The sequence below is a fragment of the Osmerus mordax genome, chromosome 18 (assembly GCF_038355195.1).
Source record: "Osmerus mordax isolate fOsmMor3 chromosome 18, fOsmMor3.pri, whole genome shotgun sequence".
Taxonomy (NCBI): Eukaryota; Metazoa; Chordata; class Actinopteri; order Osmeriformes; family Osmeridae; genus Osmerus; species Osmerus mordax.
In genome coordinates this window covers 4,345,432-4,369,415 of record NC_090067.1, presented here as the reverse complement: position 1 = coordinate 4,369,415, position 23,984 = coordinate 4,345,432, and the positions used below count along the sequence as shown (strand labels likewise).

General features: G+C 52.0%; 1 protein-coding gene across 1 annotated transcript in view; it reads right to left on the bottom strand.

The window, feature by feature from the left end:
- jarid2b (jumonji and AT-rich interaction domain containing 2b) overlaps positions 1–23,984 on the bottom strand; it is an 85,123-nt gene that overhangs the window by 37,369 nt on the left and 23,770 nt on the right. The window contains 2 exon segments of the mRNA XM_067255476.1: positions 1,524–1,668; positions 6,627–6,753. Of these exon segments, the coding sequence (XP_067111577.1) occupies positions 1,524–1,668; positions 6,627–6,753 (272 nt within the window).

Below are 23,984 nucleotides of genomic sequence, written 5' to 3'. Positions count from 1 at the left end.
ATAGACGAGGCAGGTGCAACACACACACACACACACCTCTCTGTCTGTCCGCCTGTGATGCTGGGAATAATGGGCGTTTCCTGAGACGCCCAGAGGATCTGGGTCAGGCATTTACTGCAGAGGTACATCTGCTGCAAACTCCGCCCACTGCTTAGAGCGCAACCTCTCCCCCCCCCCCCACCCCCCCCCTGCTTTGAAGGAGCATTTCACTCCATTTTGGGGTTTGTTTTCTACACATTGAGTTATTCATCCCTTCAACACAAAAGGAAAAGAGGGCCGGGTCAGGGGGCTCCGTCGCCCACACAGGCGGGCTGATTAGACTACATTTTGTTGTTGTTGATGTGTACAGACCACCACGTCCCGGGCTCCCAGTGAGGACAGGGGAGGAGGGGAGCCCTCCGCGCCGGGCCCGGGTCGGCTTCTCCCCAGCAGGGCATGCTGGGACGGAACATGAGAGGCGGCCCGATTCAGCGGCATTCTCCAGCAGGAAGCTCCAGCCAAGAGACCCAGCCGAGCGTGCCAGGGAGAGCTCCTGGGACGGCCAACCATAACAAACCCTGGAAGCTCCAGGTGAGGGGGGGGGGGGGGTTGTAGCGGGGTTGTGCGAGGGATGGGTTTCTCTGAGGGCACAAGCTGTTTCGTTTGGTGCTTTTGTTCTCCTGAAGGCCCGGTTTCACTCGAGCCCTCACGCAGACTTTCACTTCCGCCTTGAGCCACTGTCGAGCCGAAGGCTAGGAACAGTTCAAAATTAGCCACACAGTCTCAACTCAAATTAGCCACCGCATATTGAGGCATGTGTGTGTGGGGGGAGGGAAGTTATTGTGTTAAATGTACATATCCCTCTATGTACCAATACACTTAAAGTTCGGAAAAACACAATACTAAAAACTAAAGTTGTTGGGTTCGTTTTTGAGAGATGAGTGTGTGTGTGTGTGTGTGTGTGGGGGGGGGGGTGGCTGCGGGGGCCGCTCTGCTTTTGTTACGAGCCCGGCCGTCCGCTCTCCTCTCCCTCCTCGCTCGCCCCGCAGAAGTAAACACTGACATCCCCTAGCGATGTGCCTGTTTGGAGTCCTTCCCTGGCCACGGGCCAGAGAAACAGTTCCTCGTTGTGGTACAGTACTCTCTCTATCTCTCTCGCTCGCTCGCCCTCCTCTCTTTCTGACACCTCATAATTCGGTTGTCTGGGTTAGTGTACTCTTTGCCAGACTGCAGGGAGTAAAAGACAGGGGGAAAGGGAGAGAGAGACAGACGGAGAAGTAAGGCAGCCCAGACTGAACAAAACCGAAGAGCGAATGGCACGTTGCTCACCTGCAACTGATTACCATGATCCTTTTCCTCTGGCCGGCAGTAAAGTAGAAGTGTTTGTGTGTGTGTGTCTGACTAGCTGGCTTCTTGTGAAATCGCCTGCACGAGCTCTCGTGCTGTGACCAAGCTAAATCTCATACATCATCACATGGGTGTCATGTACACATCATTCCCTCCTTCACACACACACACACACACACACACACACAGACACCCACCTCTTCTTAGCGGGGCCTTCCTCCGAGTACTCGCTGCTTCCGTCTGTGCTCTGGGAGCGCCCGGCGTCCTTGTGGCCACCCTTGGAGCCCGAGCCGCCGCGCTGCCCGTTGGCCAGGGAACCGCGCTGCCCGTTGGCCAGGGAACCTGAGGGAGGAGGAGACAGGAGGGGGGGGGGTTAGGGCAGTGTCTGGGGGTCAGGGAACCTGAGGGAGGAGGAGACAGGAGGGGGGGGGGAGTTAGGGCAGTGTCTGGGGGTCAGGGAACCTGAGGGAGGAGGAGACAGGAGGGGGGGGGGGGGGGGGGAGTTAGGGCAGTGTCTGGGGGTCAGGGAACCTGAGGGAGGAGGAGACAGGAGGGGGGGGGGGGAGTTAGGGCAGTGTCTGGGGGTCAGGGAACCTGAGGGAGGAGGAGACAGGAGGGGGGCGGGGTTAGGGCCTCGGCCCCTCCCTCATCTGAACATGCTTCAGATCGAGTTCCACTTCCTCTGGGTGGAGGTGGAAATGAATGAGGCCTATTGAACTGAATGGACTGGCATTGGAGGAAATGTAGGTTAAAAGTACATGAGAGCGGGAGGGATGGGGAGTTGGTTTTTGGGGTGAAAAAGGTTATCACCCAATCTCACACAGCCTTTGTTTTCCTGCAACTTCATACGATAGACCCTTTGATTGGCTCACTAGCTTGATTGACACCCCCCATGATTGGATGGTGACTGGCACGGGACTCACCGATTGGCTCAAATGTGACCGACTCATCACGTCACCTCCTCCTTAGCACCACCCCTCCTACACTACAGCCCCCCCCCCCCTCCTCCATCTTACCGCCAAAATCCACAAACATGCCTGCCTGAGATTCCATTCGACTGACGCTTCGAAAAGAGCGTGTCGTTTGCGACGCTACCCCAAACCTGAACTGCAGGTAAGGCGGAAAAAAAGAAATAAGTAGCGCGATGATTACAAAGGAGCTCTCGTCTCCTCTGAACACCTGCCAGGGGTGGAACAGTGGGAGAGGACCGTCTACGCCATCCTGGATCCTTTGAGGTCTTAACGAGAGAGGGGTGAATCAGAGTGTGTCACCTGAGGTCTGGCAAACGCTCAAGCGGAGCGCACGCACGCCGGGCAAGCCTTTACCTGTGAGCGGCGGCACAGTCACGGGACAGGCCCAGTCCCGGGCCGTGGGTGAGTCGTGAGCCCTTGCGGCTGTGAGTAAGAGCGCTGTAAAGTAGGTCATCAAGTCTGGAGGCTTCCTGGATCCTCTGTGTGCGTTTACCAACTCGGACCCCCTCGTCTGCACGAAGGGGCCCTCTGGGGGGGGGGGGGGGGTTTGTTTGCAGGTCGCAGCGTTGTGCTCTGGGCAGGGATGGGGGCTGAGGCGTGGACATCGCCGAACCCTTCCTGTTTTGGGATCCTTTCCGGAACGTGTCGAAGGTGTGGTTGCGACGCCGCAAGGGAGGCTCACATGCACACGGGTGAACTCTCGGGCAAAAAACCCCACCCGAAACATCCTCGGCGTAGACAGTGGGATGGATGGAGAATTAGTCGACCCATCTAGGAGGGAGGGGGGGCTAGGGAATGCTCAAGCTGCCCTCGCACCCCCCCCACATGTCTTATCTGAGGTGTTTTACATATGTCCGTCTCACATGGCCGCCTGTGTGAGTGGAGGGAGGGAGGGGGGAGGGAGGGAGGGGAGGGAGGGGAGGCAGGCAGGCAGGCAGGGAGAGAGGGAGGGAGGGAGGGAGGGGGAGACCTCAACTCTAGCCCCAGGTCTCAGTGAGGCCTAGCCGAGACGGGCGTGGAGGTAAGGGAGGGGGGGGGGGGGGGTGCCAGATCATCCCCCCCCCAGGCCGTACTAGAGGGGCCCTAATCAGATTTATGCGTGCTTAACTAAGCCCATCGCTTTGGTATGCCCACATCCTGCTCTCCAGAGATAGAAGGAAGGGAGGCGGGGGGGAGAGAGGGTGGGGAGAGAGAGAGAGAGAAAAGAGAAAAAAGAGAAAGCGCAAGAGAGAAAGAGAGAAAGGGTATGGGAGAGCAAACGAACGTGAACAACAAAAAAAGAGATATATAAGATGGGGGGGGGGGGGGGGGGTAATACATTGTAGTGTAGCGTTGCATGATCCATGAGCAAGAGCCGTCATGAGTAATGAGTCGAACTAGCAGACTGGAGAATAGGGTTTTGAGGACCGGCTAGGAGAGGGGCATTACTTTAATTATGCCCAATAACAAAACACTGGAGAGTAATGACACAGCAACACCATGTTTGTTGTAAGAAGGGGGCTTGACAAGGTAATGCGTGTGCATGTCAACAACATAGTGTTGGTGTAGTGAATCGCATGTTTTCCACTGGGCTGAATAGCCAACACAATGGGACAACTGACAACCACGTTTGGGGAATTTGATTTTCGAATATAGCATTTTTAGCGTCTGGGGAAACAACTATGTTTCAACACAGTGCTTTTGCGATACCACACGACAGTGGACCATAGAGAATAAAAAGGAAGAGAGAAAGATCCGGATTGAGCAAGTGGGCTTTGTCGGCCCCGTGGGCAAGTTTAAAGCATCCACACAACATTTCAGAACGGTGTCTTAGTGGTGCCGGCTGAAATTCCATCTCCCCTGTGATCTGTCCCCAGTCCATCTCGTCCTCTGACAGTGCCGCTGTGCACCTGGTGGCAGAAGTCATTTGTGTGTGTGTGTGTGAGTGAGTGAGGAGGGAGGGAGGGGGTGGGGTGGGTGGGGTGGCATAGGTGACAAATACCAGAGGGCACCACCCCTAAAACCCACCGTCTCCCTCGCCTCCCGGCCCTTCCCCAAGTTTGGACGGCAGCCAGCCCTTCCATCAATGACACAGAGCAGCCAGGAGAGCGGAAGGAGGAGGGAGAGATAGAGACGCAGATAGAGAGGGAGGGAGGGGGGGGGGGGTGTTGGGGAGGGAAGGGTAGGGTAGAGGGAGGGGGGAGCCGGGAGTCTGGGGAGAGAGGCAGATAGGACGTGGGCAGACCGAGTGGGAGAGAGGAGGAAGGAAAGAGAGGAGGAGGGGGGAGGGAGGAGGAGGAGGATGTGGGTCAATGAAAGAGTGCCAGGGAAAGAGAGAGAGAGATAGGAAGGGGGGGAAACCGAGATAAGGGGGAAGAGACGGAGGCAGGGAGAGCGGAGAGGTCGAAGCGGAAGGAGGGACGGAGGGAAGGAGGGGGGAAGCGGAAGAGGGATGCTTCCTGAGCGAGCGTGCAGTAACCAGAGGCCTATTGACGTGTAACGGAACCCTGCAGGGAGGGGGAGGGACGAGAGGAGTGAAGACGCGGAGAAGGAGGGAGAAAGACGGAAAGAGAGAGAGAGAGACCGAAAGGAAAGAGCAAACGGAGGGACGCGCTAGGGCATGATGTCATTTCGCTCGGTAACGCAGCGCCAAGAGGGAGCGACGAGGGGGGACGGGACGTCAACAAGGAGGAGCTGGAGGAAAGATGGATGCCTGCCAGCCAGCGGGAGGTAAAGTGGCCGGAGAGAGACGGGCTGGCGGCTGCTTATGAGAGAGGGAGGGAGGGGTGTCTGAGACGGGCAGAGAGGTGAGGAGAGAGGGGGCTGACACACACTCTGGGCTGCGGCTGGGTGTGTGTGTGGGGGGGGGGGGGGGGGGACTGGGGACGGATATGATCGACTCCACTCTCCCTGCTCCTCGTCCAAACCGACAGCTAGCCACACCCCATTTAAAGGAGACAGGCATTGCTGGCGCTGAATAGATTTAGGGAGGGGGAGTGTGAGTGGGGGGTGGCTGGCAGGAAGGAAGGAGGAGCGGGGAGGGGGGGAGGTGGGAGGAAGAGGGAGGCTGGGAGAAAGGGAGTGTAGAAAAGATGAAACAGGGGGGTTGCTGTTTTCATGGGGAGACTAGACTACGGACAGGTCGACATCCCCTCTCCTTTTTTGGGCAAAAGCGGCGCCTATATTCATCCGTCGACCTGCAGCCTCGTCGAAGCCCCCCCACCCCCCCCCCCACCCCCACCCTACTCCCCCCCCCCCCCCCCCCAAAAAAAATGACCGTTTCCAAAATGTCCGACCTCTTCACGTACGCACGAAGCAACATACAGGCAGCACGAGCCCGCTTCAACACGCTGGTCAGGGATCTCTCCAAAATGGCCAGTTTCACCTCGAACAAGTGTGTGGCTGCCTTCTGCGATACACCCAGTCAGAGCGCCCCAACCCTCCCTGTCCCAGACAATCAGGACCCCCCTCAGCCCATTTAGATCTGCTCCTTCTTTGTGTTGCCCCCCCCCCCCCCCCATTAGAAAAAGGCTCTGCTGTTTTTCCCCCCAGCATGTGGAGAGGCCCGGGCGCGCACACACACACACACTGCCTTTTCTAACAGCTCATTCTTATTCAGACGATAAGGTCAGCTACCCACTGCTGCTTAAAAAGGCCAAGGAGGCCTGGAGTGGCAGTGCCGAGAGGAGAGAGAGAGGGGGGGGGGGGGAGAGGGGGGGGGAGGCGGGGAGGGGTGGGGGAGAGAGAGAGAGAGATAACACAACAAACGCAGGAAAACAGGTCTTGCACATCCCACCGAGCGGAAAGGCAGTTACACAAAAAAGAAAAGAGAGTCAAATACAATGAAAGAAAATTGTTAACCTACATCTTTAAAAAAAGAGCCCACTACCCCCAGACACAAGCCTGTTTTGGTTGGGTGAAAACCTTCAGCTCTTTTTTTTTTTTGATTTTGTTCCTCCTCTTTTCTTTTCTCTTCGCCCTCCCTTCCTGGAGACTGGGTTTTGTGTTATGGTGTGTAGTGACAGCTGAGAATAGCTTCTGAGGCGCGTGTGAAGTTCAATCTCCCGTGCTTTGCCTGGGATATTTGGAAGCGGCAGTGTCAAACAGCCAACCGGCATCCCGGCTGACTTCAAACCAGCCCTTCCTTCCGTGGCCTCACTTTTCGTCTCCTCTCTTCGCGTGCTTTACAGACAGAACTCCCCGAGATTTCGCTAGGCGTCTCCGGAGCGAGACAAGCCATCTTTACCCAATTCAGGCGTTGGCTACACTGCTTCGCTCCCCCCCCCCGTGCCAGCAAATACTGAAACGTGGTTGAGCCACGGTGAAATGGGTCCTGAGGGGCCTACGTACCGTCCAGGTTAGTGGTTCCGTCTCCATCCAGCTGCCGTTTCTGTGCACTCTTGAACTCCTTCAGAGAGAGGTAGAGCACCTTGCGCACCACTCGCTCCTCCGACCATGGGATCCCGTCACTGTCATCCTGCAGGAAAAACACAAGACAGGAAACTCGCGTTAGCATTAGCTTCAGGGCCCCGTGTTTCTTGTCTGGTGGAGACAGACTGACGAGACAGGCAAGATGATGTCACTGTGAACAGGGTCAGAGGTCTTGGGTAAAGCCCTTTCCAACCCCAGTTTCATTCTGTTTAGACTACCGTAAATAACCGTATGTTTAATTGAACCTCACATGGACTACCATAAATAAAGCCATACCCTACGTGGAGTGGATTGCACCAAAGCCTCCCTTTCCAGAACATAAAATAATAGATTCCATTCAACTGAGGGAAATGGTATGCTAAAATGGACTTCTGTGGTGGAGGATTTTTCTTTGCAGAGCTTATTCCAAAAGCAGGTCTCTGTTGAGTGCCATAACATAAATAACCATGTTTTCCTCCCGCTCACTGCACTGGCGTCTTTTGATGTCGAACAACGCTAATGGCAAAGGGAAATGAGATTAGTACCATACCGACAACAAAGGCTGCATTAAGAATAATATTATTATTGCATAAATGGCTTTTGTAGTCCTCGTTAACAAGCGAATTTAGGAATTGAGACAATAGTCAGCTATCTGAAGACAAAACTGGGGGATATAGACGGACAATCTGCACTGTGCAAGGCCACATTGCCGACCAACGGTGCCTTTAAAGCCTTAATTTATGGGAATTATAACTCAATAAATAAACGGGTAGACTTCATCAAGTCGTCTCGTCCCGATGATTATAGGATAAGCTGCATCCCACTTGTCAGAAACGAACAAGTGTGCGGAGAGGGGACGCGGATATGCAGAGCTGAATAGTGGTCCGCCGTTTCACTCAATGACTCGAGTCGGATCATTTGAATTGCCTCGGCGGCAGCTGCAGAACAAAATGACATCAGCCTGGATGTATTAGAGGTTTCCACCTCGAAGTGGAAATAATTACTCTGGGACATCTTATCGGAGACATAATAACTGATAACGGCCGGAGAAATCCATTAACGGGGAGCGCGCTTGTAAAACGCCGCGCACGCACGCTCGCAGAGCAAGGGAGCACATAATAAAGCTTCAGCTTGCTGTTGCGAGTGTCCACGTTTGCGTGATGGCGCGTGTTTATAACTCGGTGCATTAGTTTGCGATTAGGCATTCTGTTAAACCCAGTTTAAATGTCTGTCTACATTGGGAACAGTCCCTCCTTAAGCATCGCCTGTCTCGAATCTCAGATGTAGCCCACCTCAACAGGACACAGACAGGCTGGCTAATGGAGAACAGACAGACACTGTAATAGATGAGACAGGCACTTCCGCTGGCCATCGGACTAATCAGCAATTCTTACCACACTGAGCCACAACATTAAACTGCTACATCTAGAATACGTGCGCGGAGGTGATGAGTTGACAACATTGTCAACAGCCCCAGAACGAGGAATAAGGTGTCATATCCAAGGCGGTAGGCTATGACTACGTGACAGTACGTTTCCTACAGGGACCCAAACACGCACAGCCAACACAAACGCAACACACGCAAGAGAATGCTCGAGTAGGAGAGGTGACAAACCACAGCTGTTACAGTATACGAATTCCTGTGTGACAACGCACACCCACGCACACTGGCACACACAAAACGTCGTACATAAACACATTCACAAAACCTCAAGCGCTCCAGTCACAGTGAACTAACTGCGCATGCTAACTTGCAGAAAGGAAGTTGGAGCAATTGTTTTCTATCCAAGCCACAACGTGACGACGGTGTGCGCGTGTGTGTCTCTGTGCGTGTGGGTGCATGTGTGTGATACTGTAGCCTGCCAGGTAAGCACCAATCACAAATCACAGTGGCTGGCATGCCCTCTCTCAGTCTGGCACCAGGCCAGACACATACTGAGTCTTTGGTGTCTCCCTCCCTCTCTCTCTCACACCCACACACACACACACGCACACACGCACACACGTACACACAAACACAGTACTACTTTACGGTACTGAGCAGTCTGAACCCAGGGTGCAGACCAGAGATTTAGCTGAAAGTTTGTGTTGTGTGTGGGGTTTTATTTACTCCCCCCCACCCCCACTCCCTCCCCATTTCTCTCTCCCTCTCTGGTTCCCCCAGAGCTTGGCAGCCTGCCAGAAATATTTCTTTCCCCTCACGAACATGGCAACAGCGCTTTTCGAAAACGCTGAGTGGAGGCTTTCCATCAGCTGTGAGGCCCAAACAGAAGCAGCAAATGCAGCTGATTCATTTGGACACAGACACACACACACCGCTGTCTTTTCCTCGTCTTCCCTTTTACAACGCATCCTGGTAAGTAAGTAAGGGGGGGCCTGTGGGGGGGGCGGTTGCGTGGCGATGCCGGGCGGCTCTTCAGAGGCCGCATTTTGGCAGAGGTGGAGCTCTGACAGGAGCAGAGCGCTGGCACGGGCACAGAGACAGTAGACAAGCCCCTTACCTGCTCTCATAGGACCCCCCCAACACACACACACGGCCCAGCTAATGAGCGCACAGGGCCCTTTGTGTGTGTAGCGGAGCGCTGAAACAGGCACGCGACATGCCCCATCACAGCCTCGCATACGTACACACACACACACACATACGTCAGACCTGTACCTCCACAGGGATCCACAACTCGCTGCCTGTCAGAAGCCCCAGTACGCACCAGTGCGGATCACACACACACACACACACACACAACTCCTCAACACGAGATCAAGAGTTTCTTTATCAGTTTCCCAGGTCCCAACTGAGCAGGAGCAAATAGGGGGGTGGGGGGGTGGAATGGGGGGTCCCTAGACAGCTGTCTGTCAGCACAGACGTGTTAGCGTGTATTAGACAATAGAAACCCAACCCATTGTGCTCTTCATGTGACAGGCCTCCCCATACACTAACCCCCGACTGATTCTCACAACGATCGCTCACCCTACGGAATTAGCTTAAGACTCGGCCGTCTACGGGAAAATAAATACCATGGTTGTTATCGGTGCTCCGATCGATCGGGCACCGATCATTATCGCCCGATAATCATGTTAAATACTCAGATCGGTACTCACTATGAAGGCAGATCAAAATAGCCGATTTTATTGTATTTTTTGCTGTGCACTTTATCGTCTCTTCTGCACACGCGTCACAGGGATCCACCAGAGGGGGGAGGCCAGGCAGTAATATCTCAGAGATACTGTGCAGGCAAGTCCCCCCCCCCCCCCCCGTGCGAAAATGTCACGACGGTCGCTAAAAAGAAACGTAGAGAAGTTGGTCAGGGAGTTGGAGGAAGCGAGGGAAGGGGGGGGAGGGTAAAAAGGAAATACGTACTAACATGATTCCCACAACTGATTTCTAAAACCGATGAGGGATTTAGTTCCACTCCTATATTAATAAAACGATGTGGCGTGTGGAATCTATTAATAGCCGCAGCGGCCAATTGGATCTGGATCTCATCAGCATGGAATGTGGGCCACGAGCCAGACAAGCCCCGCCTCTCCCCCGGCTGAAATGTGTTATTATAACACACATTCCCTGGAATGGGGAGAAGTGTGTGTGTGTGTGTCTGAGGAGTTACTCCGTGTTCGTATAGGATAGCCTACATGCGTGTATTCAGTAGCTAGGAGGATATCCCTCTCCCTCCTGCACACGTGTGTCCCAGATGCCTCGCTCGCCCCTGGCGTGGGACGGGGCAGAGGACCGCGGGGGACGCACTCAGACACCCCGGTGAGCTCCTGCCGGTCACGCCCGCGTGTACGGGCCCTCGCAGGCACGGGAGCGACAGGCAGAATGTCACCGGCCGCGGCGCCCACTTCACCGTTGACACATTGCGCTGGCGACAATGGCAGCAGTGACTGATGTGTTTTATATTTACAACCTGAGTGTGTGTGTGTGTGTGTGTGTGTTACGCATGCGTTCCCCATGGAGGTCTTCCCTGCTGGGGTAGGCTGTTCCTGTTCCTGTCCTCGGACCCTGATCGTGACCATCTGGTAGACGGGAGCACCGTTTCTACGTACGTTTTTCCCCACAGTGTAAGAGGGCTTGAGAGTGTCTCCATCTAGGCAGTGTGTGTGTGTGTGTGTGTGTGTGTGTGTGTGTGTGTGTGTGTGTGTGTGTTGCGCTTGTGACTAAACCAGAGAGGCGGACGACACAGTGGGCTGCGATGGTCAAAGGTTTGGCATGCCTCACTCAGAGGAAGGCATGTTCACATGGCTGCCGATGTGTCCACAGCTTAGCCATGCGTTTCTCCCAGGGTGTTTACGGTCAACTTCTGACCACTGGAGATATGTGAACACGCGCACGAACACACACACACACACACACAGCTGCCCTCGGCTTTGTTAATCATATCAGCTGTCTCCTCTGCTCGAGTACTGTGGAGGCAAACTTTCCCCTTACACAAACACACACACTCTCTCTGCACCAGGGCTTACGCCCTGCGGCATGCTTAAGTGACAGACCGTCAGAGTCACTCTGCCTGGGCAGACACAAAACACCATCGTCCTTGTAAAACTGGAAGAGCGAGCAGCAAGGACCAGCTTAGGTCTGGAACATATGTTTCTTTCTACAGCAATAAATCAAATATTTGAGAAGGTTGGTGTGTGTGTGGGGGGGGAGGGAGGGGTACTATATCAAGTAAGCTGCCCAACCACAATCCCTTTAGGTGTGTATAGGCGTTGGGGGGGGGGGGGGGGGGGGGGGGGGGGAATAATTCATTCTTCTAGCGATTCACACATTTAAAAAAACGATTATTAATTAAAGTTATAAATAAAGTTAGTTATTCTATTACTCTTAGGGCTGCATTGCTTATAATAACAGAAGACTGTCATATGTGGAATGGTTGCAGTCATCTTAAATGCAATTGCATTTGTTTTATAACAATGAGTTTACTAAACTGCAAAAAAACAATAAATGTAAAGGTTTTTTTATGCAGTGGGATTTTTTTCTTCAACACTTAACTGCCCATCACAGTCAAATAGAATCAGAATCAGAACCAAGTAACACCAAACAGCAAACTGGAATCAAATGTAAGCTTATATTGAATCAAAAAAATATATATATATATTGAATCGAAATTTGATTCAAAATCTATCGTGAATCGATTTTTAATCGAAACGTGACCAAGAATCGAAAGTACCAAAAAAGATTCCCACCTCTTAGGTGTATACGCACCCTACCACCCACCCCCCCCCCCCCCACACACACACACACACACACACACACACACTCTGAGAAGTGTAACTCTACCCCCCCTACACATTCCTCTGACAAGGACATCCACCTAAAGGGCTTTAACACTGAGCTGCTCTCTTCAACACTGTGAGCGAGGTCGGGAATGTAGGAAACGAACGAGCAGAGCATTCATCCGGTTTACAGTGCATGTGCCATCTGTGACGAGTACAGGTACCTGGGAACTCTAAACAACTTATAGCTGTTCATGTTGTTTAATTGTAACTTGTTTAACTACACGCTCTTATGGTTCTTCCCTTTGGCACTTACTTTGGTTGTTCACAATGTGTGCTTCATATTTTGGCTACTCGCAATGTTTTTTGGCTATCTTGTTGTTATGATCAGTGACCTATGCACTTTTTAAAGCTCTCTCTTGGAAGTCGCTTTGGATAAAAGCGTCTGCTAAATGAATAAATGTAAAATGTAAATGTAAACCCTACTCCTCTCCACAGTGTCCTAGTGGAGCCCTGTGGTGCCTCATAATCGTAATACCTCACAGAAACAAGTCCTAATGCTATGTGAACTAAGCATTTTGACAAACCATATAAAGAACAAACGCAAACGTTCCAACAACTCTAAGAATCAAATCGAAAATATGGGTGTATCACTTCTTATACACAGTCAATATGTCAGTGAAGACCAACATGAAACCTGACCAAAACAAGACAACCACTGTGGTAATGCAGGAGGTGTGAAAACTACTACATACCCAGGGGTAAGGGGGGCCTGCCAAAAATCACCCAGTAGTGGGATTTGAGACTATTAGAATCCTCCTCTCTGGACTGCTGAGAGAAGAAAAATAAGCTGGATTGTTAGAAAGAGTTCCCGGAGTTTGGTTTGGGTCCACTCCCATGACGTGACACACGAATCCAGGGAAGCTTAAGAACATGATCTAACTAAACTCGACAATTTCCTGCCTCGTCACTCAACGCTTACGAGTTGGCCAAGAACGACCGTGTTATTAATATGCGTTTGCTATTTTGCTGTGTGCTTGTGTGTCTGTGTGTGTGTGTGTGTGTGTGTGTGAGCGAGACTGTGCGTACAGTACTGTAACTGCAATATATAACATTCTGAGGGAGCGAGCGCTAACTGATGGTGTTCATTTGCGTCGCATCCAACACACACACACACTTTCATAATAAATTGCCCCCCCGATCCTTCCAGACAACCTTGAGAACACAGGTTCAGCTCCAGGCGCAAAAATCATTTGGAGCTGGCCGCTTCCCAGGAACCCACTTGAGCCAAGTCAATCCCCCCACCCCCCCGCCCTCCCCTCCACCGCTGTCATTCATCATCTTGGAAGTCCAGTCTCCACGGCGACGAACCCGGAGGGAGCCACGAGACCCTGATTTGATACACAAACACCCCTGATCCCTGCTAACAGACAGACACTGATATCATCATCATCATGTGCTCTCGTCTTGTTTTACGGCCCAGTCTGGGGGTAAACGTGCTGCTTGGTTTTCCGAGAGCCCTTTCAGATTTGGGTAATGGATGTCGCAATGGGTTTTTGACATGAGCTTTGCGCAATTGGGCCCCCATTGTAAACGACGAGAGTCTAAGCTCTGGCAAATCCCTAGCCCACAACAGCGGCCTTTCAGCACACTCCTGATAAGGATTTCGATGTTGGGTGCGATGGTTTGACGCCGCACTCGATACCCGCTTGGAGTGGGTTATACAAATAAGCTTGGTCATCGAGTTTCACAGTGCAAAGCTATTCCATTCCTCCAGTCAGGCTGCTGAGTATATATACCCCCACTTCATCTCACTCCGCCCTCCCTCCATTCCTTCAAATAGACACACTCAAGTTTCCCTGTCTCTCTTTGCACACACCCCCCCCACACACACACACACAGTAACAGGAGGAGATGTGACATATTGAGTCGGAGTTGGTCCTCATTCAGCTAGCTGGGCTCAAATTAACACCAGGCCGCTGGCATCACAGACACGCACGCACACACACACCCCGACCCCAGCACTACTCAGACGCACCACCATCTCAATGCGCCCCCCCCCCCCCCCTCCCTATGATTGCCAACCACAGAGTTGTACTACGGCATTAACAGACCAGCATGACGCCACCACCTGCCATGAAGCACACTTTAAGTGCTCTCGCTATGCCCGTCCGTTGCAAATAACCCAACACGCACGCACTAAAATGACACTTAAGACCACGATCGCTGGGCCTCTACATGGTCTCTCTCGCAGGCATGCCGCGCACACACGCACACCCACAGCCAGTCTTCTCGGGCGGGGCGTGAGGGAGAACGTGCGTGTTCAGCAGCAGCGTTGAGTTTCATAGCCGGGGTGATGCTTGCTGGCTGGCGAGGCGTTTGACTGCTCACTCCCTACCCAGCGACGGAGCGGGACAGGCGGGGCGGGGTTACGACGACCCTCTGCAAAGTGGCAAATGGCTCTCCGGGCTTGTGCGTTTTCAAGTGTGGGGAGGGGAAAGCAGGCCCACTGCTGTGCCGCACACACACACACCAAGGCATGGTACCAAGAGGCGGAGGAGAAGTGTGTGTTTGGAGAGCCACAGACGCACACAAGGCCCCTCGGAGGAACGAGACAGACATGCAGGAAGTGACCCGGGGAGGGGGGGAGGAGGGGGCACCAGGAAGCGGAGACAGGAAGCGGACTAGTACCCCTGTACTCTCTCTGATTGACAGGAAATGGTCTGCGTCCCACTGGCCAGGCCGCTAATAACGGAGGAGACGAAAGGGGGGGGGCCGTAAATGCTGCTTTAGTATTGTTTACCTTTAATGGTTACGGTGCAGCTTTAGTGGAGGGTGGACTTGTCGCAGGCCTGTGAATCGTCTGGTGCAGATACGCATGTTTAGGCCCACCACATCAACCTTTCCTCTCAAGGCATTCGCCATCTGACTTGTTTGGGCTGTAAACAATACACCCCCCCGCCCTCACACGCACACACACACACACACACCTCACTGCCCTATCCAGATGGGATTGCACATTGTAAACACTACGCACGTGTAAACATCTGGAGTGTGACATCCAGTAACACGACTGGATGCTAGACAGACAGGCCAGGCTGGCAGAACCTGGAGGAGCCTGGGTGAAGGGAACTCGTGGAGATGACCGCACAGTTCAAAGCAGGCAAGGATTGAAGAGGATCCTGGGTCTGGTCTTCGTCCTGGTTTGCGATCGCGAGAGGAGATGAGTGTTGATACAGAGTGGGCCTGCCATGCAGCCATGTTTACACAGAAAACATCAACCAGATAAGGAGGACCAGATGGTCTCTCTTCCCTCCCTCCCTCTCCCTCTCCCTCTCCCTCTCTCTCTCCCTCTCTCTCTCCCTCTCTCTCTCTCTGTCTAGTCTCCAATCTCCCTTTTTTATGTAATGTGTGGTATCACAGGTGGAGAAACTGTAGCTATTTTGATATTCGATATTTGATACCGCTTTGCCACTAAATGAGGCCTATGCACGGCCAGCACACCACAACATGCTGTGTAATCTTCATCTTGTATTGTCAGAGGGGTTTTAAACTGAGTCATTTAGCTAGCTCAGAGCGGCCCTCCAAACTGAAAATAGATTAATAACTCATTTAGCTCAGATGTGCAGTGTGTATGGAAATGTATGTTTCACATCAGTATGTATGTTCTGTTGTCTGACTTTCACTTGTACAAGTACACGCAGTAGCCCCTTGGCTTTCCTGCAGTCATCTCGTAGCATATTTATGGAAGGCCTGGGCTTTAAATAGAAGTCTGAATCAGCATTCACGGCACGGGCTGTTCTCACAACTCTGCACATTGGAAAAACTACCAGTCAGCATTGTGCTAGCCTAGCCTAGCTTAGCATGGGCTGTGTTTGGAAGACATTTGGTTTAATAATGTGAGACACTGGCATGGTCCAAGTTTACCTGAAGTACTCACTACTAAAGGAGTGACTGTGTGTGGAACCCCAGGTGGGACAACGAAGGAATAATGGAACCAAAAATGCATCATGCAAAATCAAAATACACTTGTTCCCGCAAACGCTAGCCAAGGTCTTCGTTCAAGATCTCGATGTGAGTCCAGATGAGGATGGGAGATAGCGAAGGCCATCACTGGGAGTTTTCGATCCTTCACTTCAGTCTGTATGACCGCCCGATTGGAGGAAAAATAGCATAACGTAGCCATTCTTACGTCGACCTCAGGCGGAATATCATTCTCTCCTCGGGGAGATCGAGTCCGCCCCCTCCCGCTCCCCATCCTCGCTCCTCTCGTCCAGAGTGAGACCCCTCGCTGGACGCCTTTATTGAGACGAATGACTGCTTAAGGGCATTGGATATTTGGATTCCCTCGTCACCTTGCTTTGACCGGGTTTATTAATCATCCCCCTGCTCCTTGGGAGGGACACATAACCACACATAACCACACATAACCACACATAACCACACATAACCACACATAACCACACACACACACACACACACACACACACACACACACACACACACACACACACACACACACACACACACACACACACACACACACACACACACACACACACACACACACACACACACACACACACACACACACACACACACACACACACACACACACACACACACACACACACACACACACACACACACACACACACACACACACACACACACACACACACACTGCTGGTTTGTAGAAAGCACAATACGCCACACGATACACCGTGTGACACACGCTGGAAATGGACGGGCCGCAATGCAAAGTGTCTACGCGGCTCAGCTGCATCGAAAAACAACGAGCACCCAGGCCACCAGGTGGATACCGTTGGCGAGTCAACGTCCTGAGCAAGCTTCATCAGAAGAGTAAAAAAATAAAACTAGTGCATGAAAGGGGGAACGCAGAGGAGAGGCTGAAGAGGAGGAGAAGTCCGAGGAGGACGAGAGCAGGAGAGAGGGAGAGGGGAAAGTCAAAGTGCACAAAGCACGTTCTGTGCGAGTCGAGGCCCTCAGACCCGTCGACCGGCCTCTCTCCCCGACACAGCTGGCGAGTAGGGCACAAACTGTAGAGGCAGGCTGGAAGAGGGTGTTCCTGAGGGTGTTCAGAACAAGCCCACATTGGCACGGCAGCATAGGTGGTGGTGGTGGTGGTGAGGTAAAGGGGTGGGTAAACAACACTGTCTCTGCATGCCCCTCTCATCAACCCTGGCTCACAGGCTGGGACCCTGGCTCACAGGCTGGGACCCTGGCTCACAGGCTGGGACCCTGGCTCACAGGCTGGGACCCTGGCTCACAGGCTGGGACCCTGGCTCACAGGCTGGGACCCTGGCTCACAGGCTGGGACTTGGACGTGGGCGGGCGGAGGGTTGTACGCTGCTGTAAGACGGCCGTGGTTCAACCTTTGAGACTGGTCCCATTGGCTGGTTTCAGCCCAGCAGAAGAGGAGCCTCGTCTCTGCTTCCCTGACCAGCAGAGCAACACGGTGCCGTGCCGGAGCACATGCGTGTATAGATCACACGCGCACTTTACATACACACTGGAATTTCTTACAAGGCCGTCTCTCCGAGACTTAACGAGCTCACAAGGAGCTGCTAGCTGCACTGTGTGTGTGTGTATGTAGGTGTGTGTGCGTGATGTACGTACATGAAGGGGGGGCATGCAAACACACACACACACACTAAACACACCCAGTGGGGACTGCCTGCAGCACTCGCATGAAGAAAAATAAATTGGAAGCATCCGTAAGGTGAGGAATCTCGTGTAACTCCCAGTCAAACAGTCACAGGCGACTCCCCTCGCGCGCGCGCTAACTACGACAATGTTTTCACTTTCATCCGGGAAATATGAAACCGCAACAGAAGACCCCCGTTGCGGAAGGTATCAGCTGGCTGGCATTTTAATGAGTTGATTAACTGAGCTAATAATTACCTGCAGACTCCTCCTTCCTGACATGCTTGAAGTTTAATCATTTTTTCTTCTCTTTTTTTCCCCCCGCTCTCCCTTTTAACCCCGAGTGCTGCTGCTTGTTGTCGACTGCGGGTTCGGCGGGGTCTTGGCATGTACGTGTGGAACCTTTGGGCGGTTAAGTCCATGGTTAAGAGGCAGTTAATATTTTATTCCACCCGCTCCCCCCTCCTCCACACCCCCAGTCAGTAGGAGGTGATTCAGGGCTCGAGGGGAAATCAAAAAGAGGGGGCGGAGAACAGGGTGTTCTGAGGTCCTCTAACCTGTTTCATCGTGGTGAACCTGCCTGAGATTAAAGTCCCTACGTTTGTGGTTCGGGTGAGCCGTAAAGCAATCTAATCGCCCTCCCCGCGTCGCTCCACAGTCTCTACTAGGTTCACCTCTTTTTTTCGTCCCTCCCTTTCCTCCTCCCTCCTTCTCTCTCTCCCCTCCACCTCCCCCCCCCTTCACATCTGCTCCTCTTCCCTCTCTCCCCTCCACCTCTCCCGAGAGAAACAGGAGGTAATCAAAATCTGCCTCTGTTTCAAACTCTCTCGCCCTCCTTTTCTTCATTACTTCCGTTCAACCTATACCTCTCCTTGTCTCTCTCTCTCTTTCAGTCACACGCTGGGGTCACAGTGACGCCAGCCAGCTCCTGTGGATGTACCCTGTGCCTTTCTCCAACTAAACACACAGGCACAGACTAAAGTCCTCAATTATGCCCCCACATCCATATGGGCTGGCATTAATTGAGAGCGGTGGGGGTCAGCATGAACATATGTCGGACGTGACACATTTCTACAGATCTGGGGGGGGGGGGCGCATGGAGGGGTATTCTGCTGGAACACACACACACACACACACGGGGAGCTGACCAAGCATGCCATGACAACAAAATGGCTGCTTTCCTGTCCTTCCTAATCCACTGCAGTTCCATTGGCCCCCACACTTACTCTCCCTGGCTGGGTCACAAACCACGATGATGATGAATCACAAACGGGGACCAAAAAATACAGCCCTTGTGCATGACCTCATCCTCTCCAGAAGTGCCACATCAGACCGAGCTCACAACACATTCCATCACTGGCCTCCCACACTTAACACACAGATACAGTCCGAATGGACCCACGCACTTCAAAAATCCTTCGTTCTCATGTTAGCACTCCACAAGAAACGCCAGCAGGTACACTCAATCATAAATCTGTGTCCACGTCGCCAGTCAAAAGGGGAAATGGGCCCTTTAAAGACCCAACAGCTTTCTCCAAGGCGGACGTTAGGGCTGTTGTTGTGGTCGTTCTCGCACTGCCGGCGTGTGATGTTTATCTGGATTGACACGGCAACTCAATTTTCAATTTTGAGAGAACTGAGGAAATTAAATCTGCCTAGTGAATTGCTACATTTCTTCCTCCCTCCCTTACTTACTGCTGAGACATAGTGAATTGCTACATTTCTTCCTCCCTCCCTTACTTACTTACTGCTGAGACATTTTCATTGTAAGCAGTCTCGTAGGAAACACAACAATCTGTTCAGACACAGTGTGCTCCGATGGGTGTGTGTGGGGTCGTTTTCAGGTAGGGCTTATGTTTGAGGAATACACAGAGACTTGGTTTTGTCAGACAGGATGAATCGTTCAATGTGTGGGCTGGACTTGGTGCACGTGTTTGTCAAGCATCTTCCCCCCAAAAAATGCATGTGGAAAGGGATCCATTGAGAGCATGAAGATAGTTTTGGAGATCGTCATTCTGTCAGAAAAGCGGTTTAGTGGAAATGTCATTCCAGTTGAAAATATACAGTACTTTTAACTCCCAAAACCAACTTTTTCTTATATACTAGATATCCAGTATATATATATCCACTAGATAGATATCCAGTCTCTCTCACTCTCTCTCTCTCTCTCTCTCTCTCCTCAGAAAAAGAGCCAAACAGTGTGATGTTCAAGGGGTTTCCAAGTGAGAAATCCAGGGGTCAGAGAGGAGGGGTCAGAGGTCGAGGCCAAGCAGGTGGCCTATGGGGTCAAAGTTGAACTCCCACTGGACACCTCTCTACGAACGGGTGAGCTGCCTGGCTCAAAAGAGCTGTCAATCACAGACGGTCATTTACCATTCCTGGCCCTCCCCCCCGCCCCTGAGGGGGCCATGGTTAGCTTTCTCTCTCTCCTTCATCCCTTCTGCTGGATAAAGGTCCCTTTACATGACAAAGTGATGTCGGCGAGAGGGGGAGGGAGCTGGGAGAGAAAGAAAGACCCTCTTTTCAATCCCAAATGTTCCCCAAATCCTCCGTCCTCTAGGGGCTGCGGTCACTACTACCCACGGATTGAAGACTGAGAAGAGAAAGGGACTTAAATGAGTGCTTTGGCCCCACAGCCGCCTCTAGCCTTTGGAGCACTGTGCTTTTAAGTCTTTAAATTAATACTAATACGATAGGCTTGTCGATGTCAGTGGCACAAATGAACGAGGTGTTTTTTCTGTGAGCTTCCTCGGGTCTTCACAGCCTTTTACCAGGAGAAAAACGAACAAACGGCCTGTTCTGGTGAAAGATAAAAATCATAAGTCTCATTACCTCTCGTTTCAAAATCAGGAGCATTGTATTCACATTACTGACGCAAACAACGGCAGTTAGCTGAAGGACGCTAACAGCTAAGCAGCTCTTGGCATGCTGCTGACGTCTGAAATGATCCGATGACACTGAGTGGTAGGCGGGACGAATGGTAAATACTAGCACAAGAACACGGGACAGTTACACTTACAGCTCCAGCCAATACAATGCGCCTGGGGGAGTCTCCCTCTCCCTCTCCCTCTCCCTCTCCCTCGTGAGTCTTAAGTCTTGCGTCGCACGACATCTTGGCTGGGCAGTGGTTGCCCTGCCGGCTGGCCTCTCTCTGCAGTTTACAAACGCTGCCAATTAGACAGCCGTGGTGCAACAGCAGCGTCTGAGCGACTCCTGAGCCTGTCACAGCGGAGGCCAGCTCGGAACTGACCTCGGTCACACGAGCGCGCGCGCCGATAATTAATGCCGATATGCAAAAGTTGTCTTTGCTAGGAAGGCCAAAAACAACAATATGTCTTTCATTGCTTGCTCCACTCTTCCAGACCAAAACAGTCACTTGTTTGGCAGAGTGTTGCAAAATGTTGTGAGGAAAGTAAAAGATGTGCCTGTGTGTGTGTGTGTGTGTTGGAGGGGGAGGGGGGGCGTTGAAATGGAGAAGATGACAAAATAATTGAAATAAACACCATTTTAAGAACGCCAGACAACCCTGTATGACTTTGCTCTGATTCAGGAACTCTCAAGGCATCTAACGAAAACGGCTCACACAAGCAGGAGGAATCTGTGCAGGCAAGAAAAAGAGGGGGGGGGGGGGGAATGAAAGAGGAAGAGAGAAGCAGCGAAGGGGTGGACTGGCATTGTGTCTAGTATTACCCACTTCTTCCCATCCTTCCTTCTGTCTCCCTCTGGGCTTGTAAGAGGAGATAGTGTTGGAAATGTTTCCCCCGGCCCAGACAGTGTCAGAGCCGTTTATCTGCACACACAGGCGGCTTTCTGTGCTGTTTCTGTGGGGATGTGGCGGGTGAGTGTGTGTGTGTGGGCAACTTTGAGACAAAAATGTATATTGAATATCAATAGCCTTGTGATATTCAACCTAGTTAACGGGTCCACGTCTGTTCCGTCGTGCATTATTGAGGCACTTTCATGTTTAGGAGTTCAGGATCTATGCCAAAGTTACTTACATTTGCCCTACGGCCCATCGCACCCATCTAGCTAATATTGCTGGATCCATCTTACGTCTAGCTAGATTTATCTAGCAAATAAAGCTCTTCAAGGACAACTCAGTAAAAACAAAAGTGAGTAAAAAGATGTAACTACCAATAAATTATTATATAGGCACATAAAATGGATTTCTTTCCTTTACGGAAAATAAACAGATTCCCCATACGAAAGAGCAAAGCCTATTCCATGTTCACGAGCTATTTAAAATGTTTATTTCAGAGTGATTACTTTATGGAGGCGTTTGATTCGCGACATGCTAGGGGTACACCGACAGGTTGTCCCAGGAGCCCCCTCACGGCCCTCCTCGGGGGAGACGAAACAAACGATCTCCTCCTTCTCCTCCACCTTCAGACTGGCCCGCGTCGTCATCCATCACTGACAGCGCCGCCAAATAAACAATCATACAACAGATCAATCAGTGTCTGTTTAATGCCTTGCGTTCCCTGCTGCCGGTAGGGAGATGTGCGCATGGCTGTTTTGGAGACTCCAGCGGAGGATTCAGCGGAGGAGACCGGGCAGGGGAGCGAAAGAGAGAACCCACTGGAAGGCTTCGACGTAAGGCGATCCCAATTCCAGAGTGCTCTCTCTCCCTTGCCTGCTCCCAACATTCCCTCATCCATTATCCGATACTTCCATTATCCACCGGACGACCGCTTACTTCCTGGGTCTGTCAATAATTAAGTTGTCCCCTCCCCCCCTTGCAGTATTAGCACTGTGAGAGTCCGTTCCCATTTTTCTCACCTCACCTTCCCCTCTGCCTCCCTCGCTTCGTTGGAACTTATTTATTCAGCTCACTTACTAACAGCTCGGGGAGATGCTTTGAAGCAGTGAATATCCGTATTTATTGTGTGTGTGTGCGAGAGAGAGAGAAAGCAGGACTGTTCTCCACACATCTTGGCCACAAAAATGTGCGGCCCTCAAGACAAGGGCACCCACAGCCATGTCCTTATTCATAGTCCTGTCAAGTAACCGCCGGACAAACCGTCTCGATGCACCACGGCGACGCTAGCCGGATCACCTGACCGGCTGACTCTGCGCTTCTCTTAACGGCCAGGTAACCGGAACCCTTCCCCGTGCCTGCCCTTACACGCCTGCTACTCAATCCCCCCCGCACCCCAGTCGCAGGCAGCTAGATCCTCCCAGTCAGCGACGCTGCCTTGACCCAGAGCGCTCCTATCAGGTTTCTGCTCCGGGTAATATCGTTGCCTTTCATAAGGCCTTGATGGACGCGTGCACTTAATCGAAACAGGCCTAGGGCCCACAGGAATCCAACCCGCACCTGTCGCTAGGAATCACGGGATGCAAGATCGCCCTAGGAGTCGCGGGTCTTTTTTTCGATGGGCTCCGAAGCTCTAACCGTGCTTGCGTACTTGGACCCAAAACGCGAGAGCGCGCATACACGCGCACAGCATAAGTGGTCTACGGCATGCACTCACACCCATGCGCACATTCCACAGAGAGAATGTTCCAGATGAGGGGCTCAGTGTTGGCCGTCACTAGAGACAGCCGACCCGCCATTCTGGTCCACTTGGACAACAAATAAGGCAGCAAATTCAACACAGCAGCTTGCAGTAACGTAGCCAAGGCAGGGGTGGATAAACAGAGTCGGGGCGTGTGTTGGCGTGTGCGCCCGCGTTTAATGACTCGGCCATTACAATGCCAGGTCTCTGTCAGCTGAGGTACTTGGCTTGGTTTACACAGCCAGGTTTGTAGTTTTACTGCACACGCAGGCCTCCCCGCATGATACTGCACATTCACAGAGACGAGAGCGAGAAGGGGAAGAAAAAAGAGAAAAAAAAAACAAGATAAATTCAACCATTTTACAGTACAAGGACTCCTTTAATGATGTGCGATCGCAAAGTGCAGATTACACTCGTATAAGCAGCTCTAATAAGGAGCACAACTGCCAGAGGACATTTACTGTATTTCGTCTGTCTCCGAAGGCACTTGGAGCCAGGAGAGGTAGAGAGGATCGCCAGAATGAGTCCTTTAATTGTGCCCAATAAGGCATTTAAACCAATCCTGGCGTTTTAATGCGCTACGTGATTTACTGGCCACCGTAAAATGTGTCGTTTGCTTTAACCTATTTTTCTGTTACCGACGGCTAACAATAATTTCCTTGTATTAGCTCACCGAGGAGCTTTACAGGGATTCATTTCTGTCGGGGGCCGTTTTTACTGTGGGTCGGAAAAAGAAAGCGAGAGACACGAGGGGAGAGAAGGAGGGGAGGAGGAGACACAGAAGCGTTTAAGAAACAGCCTATTGGGGCGTGATCGCGTGCCACTTGCAATCAGCTGAAATGCATCCGCGATCCTGCGCACGGAGAAAAAGACACACGGAAAAAGCGAAAGATGTCTGAAATATGGAATTGAATCAAGTGCT